Source organism: Salmo salar, chromosome 18 (assembly GCF_965601325.2).
Source record: "Salmo salar chromosome 18, fSalSal1, whole genome shotgun sequence".
Classification (NCBI taxonomy): domain Eukaryota; kingdom Metazoa; phylum Chordata; class Actinopteri; order Salmoniformes; family Salmonidae; genus Salmo; species Salmo salar.
The window spans coordinates 2,755,161-2,773,787 of record NC_138308.1 but is presented as its reverse complement, the minus strand read 5'-3'; the positions used below and the strand labels follow the sequence as shown (position 1 = coordinate 2,773,787).

General features: G+C 42.1%; 1 protein-coding gene across 1 annotated transcript in view; it reads left to right on the top strand.

The window, feature by feature from the left end:
- LOC106576894 (cadherin-23) overlaps positions 1 to 18,627 on the top strand; it is an 84,852-nt gene that overhangs the window by 7,969 nt on the left and 58,256 nt on the right. The window contains exons 4-8 of the mRNA XM_045700638.2: positions 3,493 to 3,595; positions 3,876 to 4,001; positions 4,201 to 4,404; positions 6,353 to 6,811; positions 7,275 to 7,391. Coding sequence (XP_045556594.2) covers positions 3,493 to 3,595; positions 3,876 to 4,001; positions 4,201 to 4,404; positions 6,353 to 6,811; positions 7,275 to 7,391 — 1,009 coding nt within the window. The remainder of the gene's footprint in view (positions 1 to 3,492; positions 3,596 to 3,875; positions 4,002 to 4,200; positions 4,405 to 6,352; positions 6,812 to 7,274; positions 7,392 to 18,627) is intronic.

Sequence of the window (18,627 nt, the reverse complement as noted above, 5' to 3'; positions counted from 1 at the left end):
AACAAAACAAAGGAGATGATCGTGGACCTCAGGAAACAGGAGAGGGAGCAGCCCCCAATCCACATCGACGGGACAGTAGTGGAGAGGGTGGAAAGTTGTAAGTTCCTCTGCGTACACATCACGGACAAACTGAAATGGTCCACCCACACAGACAGGGTAGTGAAGAGGGCACAGTAGCGCCTCTTCAACCTCAGGAGGCTGAAGAAATTCGGCTGGTCATCAAAAACACTCAAACTTTTACAGATGCACAATCGAGAGCATCCTATCACTGCCTGGTACGGCAACTGCTCTGCCCACAACTGTAAGGCTCTCCAGAGGGTATTGAGGTCTGCACAACGCATCACCGGGGGGCAAACTACCTGCCCTCCAGGACACCTACACCACCCGATGGCACAGGAAGGCCAAAAAGATCATCAAGGACAACAACCACCCAAGCCACTGCCTATTCACCCCGCTATCATCCAGAAGGCGAGGTCAGTACAGGTCCATCAAAGTGGGGACCGAGAGACTGAAAAACAGCTTCTATCTCAAGGCCATCAGACTGTTAAACAGTCATCACTAACATTGAGTGGCTGCTGCCAACATACTGACTCAACTCTAGCCACTTTAATAATGGAAAAATGTATGTAATAAATCTATCACTAGCCACTTTAACCTCTCTGGGCTAGGCGGGACGAATTCGTCCCACCTACGCAACAGCCAGTTGAATCCATTGGCGCGATTTTCAGATACCTTAGAAATGCTATTACTTCAATTTCTCAAACATATGACTATTTTACAGCATTTTAAAGACAAGACTCTTGTTAATCTAACCACACTGTCCGATTTCAAAAAGGCTTTACAACGAAAGCAAAACATTAGATTATGTCAGCAGAGTACCCAGCCAGAAATAATCAGACACCCATTTTTCAAGCTAGCATATAATGTCACAAAAACCCAGAAGACAGCTAAATGCAGCACTAACCTTTGATGATCTTCATCAGATGACACACCTACGACATTATGTTATACAATACATGCATGTTTTGTTCAATCAAGTTCATATTTATATCAAAAACCAGCTTTTTACATTAGCATGTGACGTTCAGAACTAACATACCCCCCGCAAACTTCTGGGGAATTTACTAACAATTTACTAAATTACTCACGATAAACATTCACAAAAAACATAACAATTATTTTAAGAATTATAGATACAGAACTCCTTGGTGTCCGATTTTAAAATAGCTTTTCGGTGAAAGCACATTTTGCAATATTCTCAGTAGATAGCCCAGCCATCACGGCTAGCCATTTAGACACCCACCAAGTTTAGCCCTGACCAAAGTCAGATTTATTATTACAAAAGTTTGATTACCTTTGTTGTCTTCGTCAGAATGCACTCCCAGGACTGCTACTTCAATAACAAATGTTGGTTTGGTCCAAAATAATCCATCGTTATATCCAAATAGCGGCGTTTTGTTCGTGCGTTCCAGACACTATCCGAAATGGTAAATCAGGGTCACGAGCATGGCGCAATTCGTGACAAAAAAATTCTAAATATTCCATTTTCGTACTTCGAAGCATGTCAACCGCTGTTTAAAATCCATTTTTATGCCATTTTTCTCGTAAAAAAGCGATAATATTCCGACCGGGAATCTCCGTTTAGGTAAACAGAGGAAAGAAAACAAAGCATTCGGTCGACGCGAGCACGCGCCTGAGTCTCACAGTACTGTAAGCAGCCACTACCCAAACGCGCTACTTTTTTTCAGCCAGAGCCTGCAAAGCCACGATTCAGCTTTTTGCCGCCTTCTGAGAGCCCATTGGAGCCGTAGGAAGTGTCACGTAACAGCAGAGATCCTTTGTAATGGATAGAGATGGCAAAGAAGGCCAAGAAATGGTCAGACAGGGTACTTCCTGTACAGAATCTTCTCAGGTTTTGACCTGCCATTTGAGTTCTGTTATACTCACAGACACCATTCAAACAGTTTTAGAAACTTTGGAGTGTTTTCTATCCAAAGCCAATAATTATATGCATATTCTAGTTACTGGGCAGGAGTAGTAACCAGATTAACCTCTATGGGCTATGTGGGACGCAAGCGTCCCACCCCTGGTACACCCTATCAACAACAGGTGAAATATCAAGAGCGCCAAATTTGAAAACAATTAAATGTCATAATTCAAATTTCTCAAACATACAACTATCTTACACCCTTTGAAAGATAAACATCTCCTTAATCTAACCACATTGTCCGATTTCAAAAAGGCTTTACGGCAAAAGCATAAAGTTAGATTATGTTAGGAGAGTACATTGACAATAGCTGTGTGTAATGTTTTGTCAATTCAAAGACAGGCGTCACCAAAAGCAGAAAACCAGCTAAAATGATGCACTAACCTTTGACAATCTCCATCAGATGACACTCCTAGGACATTATGTTAGACAATGCATGCATTTTTTGTTCTATCAAGTTCATATTTATATCCAAAAACAGCGTTTTACTATGGCGTTGATGTTGAGGAAATCGTTTCCCTCCAATAACCGCCAGTCAAGCAGCACAACAAATTAAATAATTACTATTCGAAAACATTGGTAAAATATTATATTGTCATTCAAAGAATTATAGATTTACATCTCTTGAACGGAACCGGATTGCCAGATTTAAAAATAACCTTACTGGAAAATCACACTTTGCAATAATCTGAGCACTGCGCCCAGAAAAATACGCTTTGCTATACAGACTAACCGCCATGTTGCAGAGATCTAAAATCGAAAATACTATGTAAATAATCCATTACCTTTGATTCTCTTCATCAGATGTCACTTCCAGGAATCCCAGGTCCATAACAAATGTAGTTTTGTTCGAAAAAGCTCATAATTTATGTCCAAAAAGCTCTGTGTTGTTAGCACATGATCTATGCCAGCCGGACTTCTCGTCATGAACGAGGGGGAAAAAAATATTTACGTTCGTTCAAACATGTCAAACGTTGTATAGCATAAATCATTAGTGCCTTTTTTAACCAGAACATGAATAATATTCAAGGCGGACGATTGCATTCTCTTTTAACATCTACTAACCATGTGTATGTGACAAATACAATTTGATTTGATTGGATTTGACAATACTTGAAAATACAGCGGGTTTCACTCTGTGTTGTGTTGTATTGGATTTGACCCAAACCTGTAGTTTTCAGATTAGGCCAATAAGTGAATTTCTTTGCTGTGTTGTCCAGCAGTATTACTAAACATTGTTGTTGCAAGCAATGTGGAGTGAATGCAATGTTGTTGATCCTCTGTATTTTCAAGTACGGATTTTTTCCATATTGCCCAGCTCTACATAGACGGCATTATTCAATGACACTCAACCTTCAAATATTGTAGGAAATTACAGCTATTTGCTTTTTTATTGAGAACATTTCTCACCTTCTTCTTTGCCCCTCCCTCCTTCCTTCCCCACATCCACCCATCCCTCCCTCCCCAATCTGTCACACTCTCCCTCCATCCATTCTTCTCTCCAGGACTCAGAACTGCTGGTGATCACAGTTTTGGATGAGAATGACAACAGGCCCATATTCACACAGGCCAGCTACCGGGCTGAGATCACTGAGAACTCCCCCACAGGTAACAGCCTCACTGGTGTGTTTTTATGTCTGTCTGTGTATCTGTTTGTTTCAATTGATAATGTATAATTCCTCTGCTACCTCTGTCCCTACCTTGGCACCCACTACCTATCTCTGCTTTCCTCTGTTTCCATCACTCATTTTTCTCTCTCTTCCCAATCTCAATCTTTCCCTCTTTCATCAATCTTTCTTGCTTTTCCCTCTTCAACTCTTGTATTTAACTGTCCTCTCCCCTTCTGCCATCACGCACATCTTCCTTTCTCCATCTCTCCCTCTCTTAGGCAGTGCTGTGTCAGTGTTGAACGGACCAGTGTTGGCTGAGGACAAAGACATTGGGCCCAACGCTGTGGTCAGGTACCATCTGCTGGGAACAAGACAGGATCTCTTCACTGTGGACTCTGATACAGGTCACACACACACACACACACAGACACACATACACACACATATTGATCACTCAATCACACACCTCTAATAGATGCACACTCAAACACATACACAAACACTCTCACTCACAACAATACACACATGCAATTAATTAGAACACCTTTGAAGTCATCACCAATGAAGCCACTGCCTGTACCTCTCCCTTGTTCCCCCTTGCAGGTGTGGTGCGTGTGCGACAGGCAACGCTGTTGGACCGGGAGATGTTTGTGGAGCCTCGAGTGGAGCTGTTCCTGGTGGGGGAGGATGTGTGGGGGCTCAACAGCAGTGTACCCCTCACTGTGACAATCCTGGACCAGAATGACAACCCTCCTGTCTTCAACCCCCCCAGCCTAACTGTGCACCTTCCTGAGAACAGCCCCACTGGTGAGTGTGTGTTGGTGTGGATGGGTGTGTCTGTGTCATGCATTCATGCGTGTATACAGTTGAAGTCGGAAGATTACATACACTTAGGTTGGAGTCATTAAAACTTGTTTTTCAACCACTCAACAAATGTATTGTTAACAAACTATAGTTTTGGCAAGTCGGTTAGGACATCTACTTTGTGCATGACACAAGTCATTTTTCCAACAATTGTTTACAGACAGATTATTTCATTTATAATTCACTGTATCACAATTCCAGTGGGTCAGAAGTTTACATACACTAAGTTGACTGTGCCTTTAAATAGCTTTGAAAATTCCAGAAAATGATGTTATGGCTTTTGAAGCTTCTGATAGGCTAATTGACATCATTTGAGTCAATTGGAGGTGTACCTGTAGATGTATTTCAAGGTCTACCTTCAAACTCAGTGCCTCTTTGCTTGACATCATGGGAAAATCAAAAGAAATCAGCCAAGACCCCAGGAAAAGAACTCCTTGGGAGCAATTTCCAAACACCTGATGGTACCACGTTCATCTGTACAAACAATAGTACACAAGTATAAACACCATGCAGCCGTCATACAGCTCAGGAAGAAGACGCGTTCTGTCTTCTAGAGATGAACATACGTTGGTGCGAAAAGTGCAAATCAATCCCAAAACAACAGCAAAGGACCGTGTGAAGATGCTGGAGGAAACAGGTACAAAAGTATCTATATCCACAGTAAAACGAGTCCTATATCGACATAACCTGAAAGGCCGCTCAGCAAGGAAGAAGCCACTGCTCCAAAACTGCCATAAAAAAGACAGACTACGGTTTGCAACTGCATATGGGGACAAAGATTGTACTTTTTGGAGAAAGGTCCTCTGGTCTGATGAAACAAAACAGATTGGCCATAATGACCATTGTTATGTTTGGAAGAAAAAGGGGGAGGCTTGCAAGTCAAAGAACACCATCCCAACCGTGAAGCACGGGGGTGGCAGCATCATGTTGCGGCGGTGCTTTGCTGCAGGAGGGACTGGAGCACTTCACAAAGTAGATGGCATCATGAGGCAGGAAAATTATGTAGATATATTGAAGCAACATCTCCAGACATCAGTCAAGAAGGTAAAGCTTGGCCACAAGTGGGTCTTCCAAATGGACAATGACCCCAAGCATACTTCTAAAGTTGTGGAAAAATGGCTTAAGGACATCAAAGTCAAGGTATTGGAGTGGCCATAACAATCTCTCTGCTATTATTCTGACATTTCACATTCTTAAAATAAAGTGGTGATCCTAACTGACCTAAGACAGGGAATTTGTACCAGGATTAAATGTCAGGAATTGTGAAAAACTGAGTTTAAATGTATTTGGCTAAGGTGTATGTAAACTTCCAACTTCAACTGTATGTACGTGTATGCATGCTTATGTGTACATCATCCCAAGCCACAAATACATGCACAAATACATCCATTGCTAGATCAATTTTTTTAATTCATGATATATACCCATTGATTCTTGAAGAATATAACTTATAAATGAATCAGTCTTAGTTCAACTGTCGTACCCCGTAAGAACCCCAAATCTAAGCTTGTTTTACTTGATTGTTTGGAAACAATGGAATTGTGAACAAACCCTGTATAATTTTATTATATTATTATAATTCTATAATTTTAAATCACGGATGGTCAGTCTTTGCATCCATAGCTCTGTCTATGAATTTAAGAATGGTTCCATTTCTCCAGTCCAATCCCTCAGCTGTGTACCAAAACAGTGGCGGAGTGACAGCTTTTTTTATTGTTTGAATGGCAAATTGCCCCTTTAAGCCTAGTCCTGGACAAAAATCATTTTCAATGGAGTTTCTCCATTAAACATTATTTTTTTGTCCAGGACTAGGCTTAATCTATGTCGGGGAAACCTGCCCCTTGTGTTCTATCCTTACCCCTGTGTCCTCTTTCCTCTCTCTCTGTTTTAGGTGTGGTGGTGACCCAACTGTCTGCCAGTGACGCTGATTCTGGCTCTAACGCCTGGCTGCTCTACCGGCTGGAAAGTGGCGCCCAGGACCGCTTCATAGTCGACTCCCTGTCCGGCGCCGTTCTGGTGGGCAACGCCATCCTCGACCGTGAGGAGCGCGGCTCCTACCGCCTGGTCATCTTGGCTACAGACCGCGGCACGCCCTCATTGTCGGGCACTGCCACCCTGTCAGTCATCCTGGATGATGTCAACGACTCGCGACCACGTTTCATTGAACCCGTGATGACTATCAACGTAAACGAGTCTACGCCACCAGGTGTGGTGGTGGCAACGCTCATCGCGGAGGATCATGACCTACGACCCCGGCTGGAATATTACATAATCTCTGTGGAGGCCAAAGATGATGGGAATAACCCTGTAGATGGGCTGCAAGAGTCATTTGGCATCGATTTCCACACAGGTTAGTAGTCAACAAACACAGTAGATCATTTTTATTTATTTTTACCTTTATTTAACTAGGCAAGTCAGTTAATAAGAACAAATTCTTATTTTCAATGACAGCCTAGGAACAGTGGGTTAACTGCCTTGTTCAGGGGCAGAATGACAGATTTGTACCTTGTCAGCTCAGGGATTCGAACTTGCAAACTTACGGTTACTAGTCCAACACTCTAACCACTAAGCTATGCTCCCGCCCCAATAATGTTTAGTATTGTATCTTTACTTAGTTGCCTGTCAGATTCTGTGGATGTTGTGTAAACATGTGTATGCAGTATAAGTAAGTGTGTGTATGTGCGTGCATGTGGGCGTGCGTCTGTGTGTGTCTGCCTGTGCGTGTGTATGTACATGTGCATGTGTGTGAGCCTATTTGTGTGTGTTAATTGTGTGTATATGTTACCTGTATGTGTGTGTGTGTGTTCCCACAGGTGCTGTGTTTGTGCATAACCCACTCAACAGAGAGCTGGTGGCCACATTTGAGATCCTTGTGTCGGTGCATGACAACGCCAGTGATGTCATCGACATGTCAGTCAGCGTACCTAATGGTGAGGCTTCATCTAAAATCACCCTACTTTTGTTTGTTATTTTTGTCCCTCAAGATTCAGCACTTTGTTAAACCAACAGAAGTTTATAGGAAATGACTTAGTGCACCTCATGCTAAAAACAAGCATACACACAAACCACAATCACTACAATACAATCAAAATAGGTTGAAAGCAATGCTTCCCAAACTTTTTTGGTCTCGTGATACCCAACCATGTGAAAACAATTATGTAATTAACAGCCAATGTTAACATTTTTATTTTGGGCTATGGTAGTCAACTGAAAAACATTCTAACAGTATTACACATACTTTTAATGTGGGGCTATGACAGTCAATTGAAAATTAGTCTGGCATAATGTATCTTATCTCACCACCACTAATGAGATGGGTGGGTTTGATGCTATTCTTTTTTTTTACATTCATTGTGAACGACAACAGTTCCTCTCTCAATGCGAAAAATCTTTCCAACACTCACCCGCGATAACCACCAAGCCTCATGTGAAATAGAACATTGTCATGCTCTGATTCCACATCTCCAGATAACTTTGCGAACAGGTGTGTGCACAGTGGATGTGGTTTGATGTAGTTTACAATCGAAGTTACCTGCTGCACTATATCTCCGAGATCTGTGGCTCAGCTCTTTGGCTGCCATTTGCTCTCAGTGTATCATACAATGCGTCTATAAAACATACAATCTACTTGCAGTGAAGCCGCTCACCATCTACATCACATTCAGTCATCTAACAGACTCCCATCCAGAGCGATCTGCAGAAGCAACCAGGGTCAACGCCCTGCTCAAGGGCATGTCGACAGATCTCCCACAAGGTGAAAAACGGGGACCCGAACCAGCGACCCATCAGCCACCGGCCCAAGCTCCCAACCGCCAGGCCACCAGCCCTCTAAGATCCCCCACACAGTTTCCCAAGAGCTTCCCCTCAACTATCCGAGACCCCACCCCCAAGACTCTCACTTGAATGAGAGTGTGTGTATATGCATGTGTACAAACACCTGCGCGGTATCATCCTCAGGCATACAGGCATTAGCTGTTACAACACTTCCCCACGGTGTCATTCAAACATACTTTTTATTTTTACTTAATTTTTTTACTTTCATCTTTGACCGTCATTCTATCCCCCGCCCAGCATCTCCACTCCCACTTGTCTCCAATTCCACATCCCAACCCTCAGCTTCCTTCAGCCCATCCCACCTATCTCTGCTGGCCACCCTCTTCGGATTTCTACACCCCATGTATCTTTCAACCATGCTGTGATGTTTAACATACAGTTTGAATCCATCAAATCTACAGAATGCGAGTTGAAGATAAATATTTTTACTAAGAGTATTAGTATATTAGTAATTGACTGACCCGGTCTCTCCAGATCTCCCAACAATACTATTTCTAGGGTCCATTTTAGATCAATGTTATGCATTTTCAGCCATTCCTGAACCTGAGACCAGAAACAGGCTACCTGAGGGCAATACCAAAATAAATGGTCTATTGATTCTGTATCCTCACAACAAAATCTGCAGAGCTGCTATGATTGTATGCCCCAAATACATTTAGTTGGTTGCAAGAGTTCTGTATGATCATTTTTGCTGAAATGCACGAAATCTTGAATCTTGCATAATTTTATATATCAACTCATACCATGGAATCAGTACATCAAAAATCTCTTCCCAACTATTTTGCAATCTGTATGGCACAGCTGTCAACATCCTGGTCCTCAAATTAAACTGGTATACTTTCCTATTTATTCTATTTTTATTCCTCCACCAGTTTTGATCCTTTATATTGGGCAGACGGACCAGTTCCCTACCTCCTCCCGCTGCCACATGCTTCCTCCATTTTTGGGGTAATGCTGTAATCAATTGGTTGTAATCTTGGATTGAGCAGACCTTCCCATACAATTCTGATAACTCCATAAAAGACATAACTCTACCATTCCAATTTACAATATCATTTAAAAACAAAATATCATTTTCAAACATCTTTTCCATAAATACAGGTATTTTATCAACCAACACAATTTAATTCAGCCATAATATTTGTTTTATCTTTTCAGGGGGATGAAATTTAAATTGCCGCCAGCTCTGCAATGCTTGTTTGAAAAAGAGAGATACTTAGAAATTAATTGAAAATGAGACATGGCAATCTGCACAAAGGCAAAAAGGCCATTTTGAAAAAAACAGTCCATAAAAGTTATCTTCAATGAGACATTGCAGGGATCTAGCTTGCGGACTTAATATAAACCTTGAGTCATCGGCATACATGGACACCTTTGTTTTTAACCTCTCTGGGCTAGGCGTGACGGATTCGTCCCACCTACGCAACAGCCAGTTGAATCCCGTGGCGCAATTTTCAAAAACCTTAGAAATGCTATTACTTCAATTTCTTAAACATATGACTATTTTACAGCATTTTAAAGAGAAGACTCTTGTTAATCTAACCACACTGTCCAATTTCAAAAAGGCTTTACAACGAAAGCAAAACATTAGATTATGTCAGCAGAGTACCCAGCCAGAAATAATCAGACACCCATTTTTCAAGCTAGCATATAATGTCACAAAAACCCAGAAGACAGCTAAATGCAGCACTAACCTTTGATGATCTTCATCAGATGACACACCTAGGACATTATGTTATACAATACATGCATGTTTTGTTCAATCAAGTTCATATTTATATCAAAAACCAGCTTTTTACATTAGCATGTGACGTTCAGAACTAGCATAGCCCCCCGCAAACTTCTGGGGAATTTACTAACAAATTACTAAATTACTCACGATAAACGTTCACAAAAAACATAACAATTATTTTAAGAATTATAGATACAGAACTCCTTTGTGCAATCGAGGTGTCCGATTTTAAAATAGCTTTTCGGTGAAAGCACATTTTGCAATATTCTCAGTAGATAGCCCGGCATCACAGGGCTAGCTATTTAGACACCCAGCAAATGTAGCACTCACCAAAGTCAGATTTACTATTACAAAAGTTTGATTACCTTTGTTGTCTTCGTCAGAATGCACTCCCAGGACTTCTACTTCAATAACAAATGTTGGTTTGGTCCAAAATAATCCATCGTTATATCCAAATAGCGGCGTTTTGTTCGTGCGTTCCAGACACTATCCGAAATGGTAAATCAGGGTCGCGAGCATGGTGCAATTCGTGACAAAAAAATTCTAAATATTCCATTACCGTACTTCGAAGCATGTCAACCGCTGTTTAAAATCCATTTTTATGCCATTTTTCTCGTAAAAAAGCGATAATATTCCGACCGGGAATCTCCTTTTAGGTAAACAGAGGAAAGAAAACAAAGCTTTCGGTCGACGCGGGCACGAGCCTGAGTCTCACAGTACTGTAACCAGCCGCTACCCAAACGCGCTACTTTTTTTCAGCCAGAGCCTGCAAAGCCACGATTCAGCTTTTTGCCGCCTACTGAGAGCCCATGTGAGCCGTAGGAAGTGTCACGTAACAGCAGAGATCCTTTGTAATGGATAGAGATAATCAAGAAGGGGAAGAAATTGTCAGACAGGCCACTTCCTGCATGGAATCTTCTCAGGTTTTGGCCTGCCATATGAGTTCTGTTATACTCACAGACACCATTCAAACAGTTTTAGAAACTTTGGAGTGTTTTCTATCCAAAGCCAATAATTATATGCATATTCTAGTTACTGGGCAGGAGTAGTAACCAGATTAAATCGGGTACGTTTTTTATCCAGCCGTGTCAATACTGCCCCCTAGCCCTAGCAGGTTAACCTCTGGACGGGCTCCATCCCGTATGCGGGATCAACATCCAGCAAAAAATCCTATCCCCATTTTCTTTACAAAATTATTATTATTTTTTTCAAATATATGTATATCGTTTTATAGATACACCTCTCCTGAATCGAACCACGTTGTCCGATTTCAAAAAGGCTTTACAGCAAAAGCAAAACATTAGATTATGTTAGAGGAGTATATCGTAAAAGTAGCCACATAGCCATTTTCCGACCAACCACATGCATCACAAATAACCAAAAAACAGCTAAATGCAGCACTAACCTTTGACAATCTTCATCAGATGACACTCCTAGGACATAATGTTACACAATACATGCATTCTTTTGTTCGATAAAGTTCATATTTATGCATAAAAACAGCATTTTACATCGGCGCGTGACGTTGACTAACTATTTTCCCTCAAATGCATCCAGTGAAACAGCGCTACAATTTACTAAATTACTATTTGAAAACATTTTTTAAATGTAATATTGTCATTCTAAGATTTATAGATTAACATCTCTTGAAAGCACCTGTAATGCCAGATTTAAAAATAACTTTACTGGGTAATCACACTTTGCAATAAAAGAGGATGCGATACTCAGAAAAATAGGCTACCGTTACAGGTCAGCGCCATCTTGGAACAATCGCATATCAAATCTACTCTTGTATACTATTGTCAATAATCCCTTACCTTTGATTATCTTCATCAGAAGGCACTTCCAGGGATCCCAGGTCCACAACAAATGTATTTTCGTTCAAAAAAGTTAATCCTTTATGTTCCAATTGCTTGTTCTTGTTAGCACGTTCTGAAGGCTGCTCCAAAAGTTCCGTCGGCCGCGGGACTTCTCTCTCTTATTTAGGTTCTTTCATATATAAAGAAATTTGACCGAGTTTTGAAATCAATGAAATGTATGTTAGAAGCAGAGTATGATAAGGAGGTAAATACAATTCTGACGTTTGATTGCAAATGCAGAGGCGGTTGAAAAGAGAACACAGAAGGCTGTTGTATAAAACACCTGTCTCTGAATTACATTTTCAAACTATGGACAACCATGGCATCGGTGACAGAGAGGGAGAAAGATCTGATTATTATTATGGCATTACATACTGTCAGTCTGAACCAGAGTGACTTGACACAACGGGCCAAGCAAGCTGTACAAAGAAAACAAAAATGACACAGGACGTCTTATTTAACCTCTATGGGCTAGGTGGGACCCTTGCACTATAAATATGAACTTGATTGAACAAAACATGCATGCATTGTATAACATAATGTCCTAGGGTTGTCATCTGATGAAGATCATCAAAGGTTAGTGCTGCATTTAGCTGTGGTTTTGTTTTTGTGACATTATATGCTAGCTTGAAAAATGGGTGTCTGATTATTTCTGGCTGGGTACTCTGCTGACATAATGTAATGTTTTGCTTTCGCTGTAAAGCCTTTTTTAAATCAGACAGTGTGGTTAGATTAACGAGAGTCTTGTCTTTAAAATGCTGTAAAATAGTCATATGTTTGAAAAATGGAAGTGTTCGGATTTTAGAGGAGTTTGTATTTCGCGCCACGCCCATCATTGGATATTGGAGCAGGTGTTCCGCTAGCGGAACGTCTAGATGTAAGAGGTTAAGGAGACGTGTACCTTTAAAATGGTGTAAAATAGTCGTATGTTTGACAACTATGAATTATGACATTTTGTGGTTTTGAATTTGGCGCTCTGATTTTTCACTAGCTGTTGAATAGTGTGAACCGTGGGTGGGACGCTAGCGAGGTTAAGAGCAGTTGGAGGCCACGGAAGGAGTGTTGTATGGCATTGAAGCTCGTTTGGAGGTTTGTGAACACAGTGTCCAAAGAAGGGCCAGATGTATACAGAATGGTGTCGTCTGCGTAGAGGGGGATCAAAGAATCACCCGCAGCAAGAGCGACATCATTGATATATACAGAGGAAAGAGTCGGCCTGAGAATTGAACCCTGTGGCACCCCCATAGAGACTGCCAGAGGTCCGGACAACAGGCCCTCCGATTTGACACACTGAACCCTATCTGAGAAGTATTTAGTGAAGCAGGTGAGGCAGTAATTAGAGAAACCAAGGCTGTTGAGTCTGCCGATAAGAATACGGTGATTGACAGAGTCGAAAGCCTTGGCCAGGTCGATGAAGACGGCTGCACAGTACTGTTTTTTATTGAGGGTGGTGATGATGGTGGTGACCAGCTCGGAAACCGGATTGCAGAGCGGAGAAGGTCTGTAACAGTTTGGGTCTAGAGTGTCTCCCCCTTTGAAGAGGGTGATGACCGTGGCCGCTTTCCAATCTTTAGGAATCTCAGACGATACGAAAGAGAGTTTCAACAGACTAGTAATAGGGGTTGCAACAATGGCAGTGGACAATTTTAGGAAGAGAGGGTCCAGATTGTCTAGGCCAGCTGATTTGTAGGGATCCAGATTCTGCAGCTCTTTCAGGATATCAGCTGTCTGGATTTGGGTGAATGCGAAGCAGGGGGGGCTTAGGCCAGTTGCTGCGGGGGGTGCAGAGCTGTTGGCCGGGGTTGGGGTAGCCAGGTAGAAAGAGTGGCCAGCCGTAGAGAAATGGTTATTGAAATTCTCGATTATCGTGGATTTATCAGTGGTCACAGTGTTTCCTAGCCTCAGTACAGTGGGCAGCTGAGAGGAGGTGATCTTATTCTCCATGGACTTTACAGTGTCCCAAAACTTTTTGGAAATAGTGCTGCAGGACGCAAATTTCTGTTTGAAAAACGAAGGCACTTTTGAAGAACAACCAGGTATCCTCTACTGATGGGATGAGGTCAACATCCTTCCAGGATCCCCGAGCCAGGTCAATTAGAAAGGCCTCCTCGCAGAAGTGTTTTAGGGAGTGTTTGACAGTGATGAGCGGTGGTCGTTTGACCGCGGACCCATAACGGACGCAGGCAATTAGGCAGTGATCGCTGAGATCCTGGTTGAAAACAGGATTTAGAGGGCAAGTTGGTCAGGATGATATCTATGAGGGTGCCCATGTTTACAGATTTGGAGTTGTACCTGGTAGGTTCCTTGAATATTTGTGTGAGATTGAGGGCATCTAGCTTAGATTGTAGGACAGGGTGTTAAGCATATCCCAGTTTAGGTCACCTAACAGTAAGAACTCTGACGATAGATGGGGGGGCAATCAATTTACATATGGTTTCCAGGGCACAGCTGGGAGCCGAGGGTGGTCTATAACAATCGGCAACAGTGAGAGATTTATTTATGGAGAGATGTATTTTGAAAAGTAGTAGCTTAAACTGTTTGGGCATAGACCTGGACAGAACTCTGCAGGCTATCTCTACAGTAGATTGCAACTCCGCCCCCTTTAGCAGTTCTATCTTGACGGAAAATGTTGTAATTGGGGATGGAAATTTCAGAGTTTTTGGTGGCCTTCCTAAGCCAGGATTCAGACACAGCTTGGACATCAGGGTTGGCGGAGTGTGCTAAAGCAGTGAATAAAGCAAACTTAGGCAGGAGGCTTCTGATGTTAACATACATGATCACAAGGCTTTTCCGGTTACAGAAGTCAACAGATGAGAGTGCCTGGGGACACACAGGGCCTGGGTTAACCTCTACATCACCAGAGGAACAGAGGAAGAGTAGGATAAGGGTACGGCTAAAGGCTGTAAGAACTGGTCGTCTAGTACGTTTGGAACAGAGAGTAAAAGTAACAGACTTCTGGGCGTGGTAGGAGAGACTCAGGGCATAATGCCCAGACAAGAGCATGGTAGGGTGTGAGTACAGTGGAGGTAAACCTAGGCATTGAGTGATGATGAGAGAAGCTGCATCTCTGGAAGCGCCAGTTAAGCTAGGTGCGGTCTCCGCATGTGTGGGGGGTGGGGCAAGGGAGCTAAACGAGGCATGAAGAGCGGGACTCTTCATGCCTCGTAACGTGTTAATGAACAGTCCAGTAGGCATCAGCTGTGTAGCCGAGTGATCATAGGGTCCAATAAGCAAAAATGGATGAAACAGGGAGCCGCTCGGCAGTCGTCACTACGCTAGGCGAGCGGGAGACACGGAGTTCACAGTTAGCGGGCCGGGCTAGTAGCTGGGTCCTCACCGACATCAACGACACAGAGGCCGGTTGAGAGCACATTGGCCTAAATACGTCAGCAGACCAGTCGTGATGGATCGGCGGGGCTCCGTGTCGACAAAGGGTCCAGGCCAATTGGCAAGAGAGGTATTGTGGTTGGTGTACTTAGTTTGCTAGCCAGGGGAATGGGACTAGCTCGAGGCAAACTGGTGCTTGCTTCTGGACAAGGGTTTTAGCCACGATAGCCACTCGGTAGCAGCTAGCTAGCTGTGATGATCCGGTGTAATGGTCCAGGGCTTGCGGCAGGAATCCGGTGATGTAGTGGGAAAAAAAGCAGTCCGATACGCTCAGGGCTCATATCGCGCTGTGCAAGACTGTCAGATATTATCCGGGCTAAAACGGCTGGTGTCTGTGCTAAAGGTAAAGACTGCTAGCAGTGGCTAACAATGACTAAATTGCTAGTAGCTAATTAGTTGGCTAGCTTCTGAAGACTAGCTTCTGCTGGAGGTTCCAGTTATAAGGTCTAAATAAATAGCAGATCCGTACCACGTTGAGTGAGGCAGATTGCAGGAAGGTACATTTAATTTGGAAATGGAAAAAGAAATTGAGATATATATAGAAAAAAGCTGAATATTTACACGGGACAAAAACAAACACGTCTTGTTGCTACGCCATCTTGGACACATGAACCATTGCCTGATGTGAACAGTGCCTCGTACAAAAGAGATCTCAGAAGACCTAAGATTAAGAATTGTTGACTTGCATAAAGCTGGAAAGGGTTACAAAAGTATCTCTAAAAGCCTTGTTCATCAATCTACGGTAAGACAAATTGTCTATAAATTGAGAATGTTCAGCAATGTTGCTACTCTCCCTAGGAGTGACCGTCCTGCAAAGATGACTGCACGAGCACAGCGCAGAATGCTCGATGAGGTTAAGAAGAATCCTAGAGTGTCAGTTAAAGACTTACAGAAATCTCTGGAACATGCTAACATCTCTGTTGATGAGTCTACGATACGTAAAACACAAAACAAGAATGGTGTTCATGGGAGTACACCATGGAAGAAGCCACTGCTGTCCAAAAAAAACATTGCTGCACGTCTGAAGTTCGCAAAAGAGCACCTGGATGTTCCAAAATATTCTGTGGACAGATGAAACTGAAGTTGACCTGTTTGGAAGGAACACACAACACTATGCGTGGAGAAAAAAGGCACAGCACACCAACATAACAACCTCATCAACTGTAAAGTATGGTGGAGGGAGCATCATGGTTTGGGGCTGCTTTGCTGCCTCAAGGCCTGGAAAGCTTGATATCATTGACGGAAAAAATGAATTCCCATGCTTATCAACACATTTTGAAGGAGAATGTAAAGCTATCTGTCCGCCAATTGAAGCTCAACAGAAGTTGGGTGATGCTACAGGACAATGACCCAAAACACAGAAGTAAATCACCAACAGAATGGCTTCAACAGAAGAAAATATACCTTCTGGAGTGGCCCAGTCAGAGTTCTGACCTCAACCCGATTGAGATGCTGTGTCATCACCTCGAGCGGTTCACACCAGACATCCCAAGAATATTGCTGAACTGAAACAGCTTTGTGAAGAGGAACGGTCCAAAATTCCTCCTGACAGTTGTGCAGGTCTGATACCAACTACAGAAAATGTTTGGTTGCGGTTATTGCTGCCAATGGAGGCTCAACCCGTTATTAAATCCAAGGGTTCACATAGTTTTCCCACCCTGCACTGTGAATGGTTACACGGTGTGTTCAATAAAGACATGAAAACGTATAATTGTTTGTGTGTTATTAGTTTAAGCAGACTGTGTTTGTCTGTTGTTGTGACTTGATGAAGATCAGGTCAAATTTTATGACCAATTTATGCAGAAATCCAGGTAATTCCAAAGGGTTCACATACTTTTTCTTGCCAATAAATATACTAAAAGCTCCTTTGTTAGCTCGTTTTAACCTCTATGGGACCGGCGGGACGAAATCGTCCCACCTACGTAACAGCCAGTTGAATCCTGTGGCGCGATTTTCAAAACCTTTGAAATGCTATTACTTCAATTTCTCAAACATATGACTATTTTACAGCTATTTAAAGACAAGACTCTCGTTAACCTCTTGGGGCTAGGTGGGACGCTAGCGTGCCACCCGTGGTGCACTCCATCAACAGCAGGTGCATTTCAAGAGCGGCAAATTTGAATCCAAATAAATGTCAAAATTCAAATTTTTCAAAAATACAACTATGTTACACCATTTGAAAGATAAACATCTCCTTAATCTAACCACGTTTTACGATTTCAAAAAGGTTTTACGGCGAAAGCATAAATTTAGAGTATGTTAGGACAGTACATTTACAAGAGTTGTGTGTAATGTTTTGTCAAGTCAAAGACAGGGTCACCAAAACCATAAAACCAGCTAAAATGATGCACTAACCTTTTACAATCTCCATCAGATGACACTCCTAGGACATTATGTTAGACAATGCATGCATTTTTAGTTCTATCAAGTTCATATTTATATCAAAAAACAGCGTTTTACTATGGCATTGATGTTGAGGAAATCGTTTCCCTCCAATAACCGGCAGTCAAGTCAGCGTCACAAATTAAATAATTAAAATTAGAAAACATTGGTAAAATATTATATTGTCATTTAAAGAATTATAGATTTACATCTTTTGAACGCAATCAACTTGCCAGATTTAAAAATAACCTTACTGGGAAATCACACTTTGCAATAATCTGAGCACTGCGCCCAGAAAAATACGCGTTGCGATACAGACTAGACGTCATGTTGGGGAGATCTAAAATCGAAAATACTATGTAAATAATCCATTACCTTTGATTCTCTTCATCAGATGTCACTTCCAGGTATCACAGGTCCATAACGAATGTAGTTTTGTTCAAAAAAGCTCATCATTTATGTCCAAAAATCTCCGTCTCGTTAGCACATGATGTAAGCCAGCCGGACTTCTCGTCATGAACGAGGGGAAAAAATATATTTCCGTTCGTTCAAACATGTCAAACGTTGTATAGCATAAATCATTAGGGCCTTTTTTAACCAGAACATGAATAATATTCAAGGTGGACGAATGCATACTCTTTTATAACGTATTGGAACGAGGGTACCCAACATGAACTAGCGCGCCAGGTGTCTAATGGGACATCAACGTTCCATGGCTCTTGTTCGGTCAGATCTCTCTCCAGAAGACTCAAAACACTTTGTAAAGGCTGGTGACATCTAGTGGAAGCAATAGGAAGTGCCAAAATATTCCTAAACCCCTGTGTTTTTCAATGGGATAGGTTTAAAGTCAATACAACACATCAGGTATCCACTTCCTGTCAGAAAATGTCTCAGGGTTTTGCCTGCCAAATGAGTTCTGTTATACTCACAGACACCATTCAAACAGTTTTGGAAACTTTAGAGTGTTTTCTA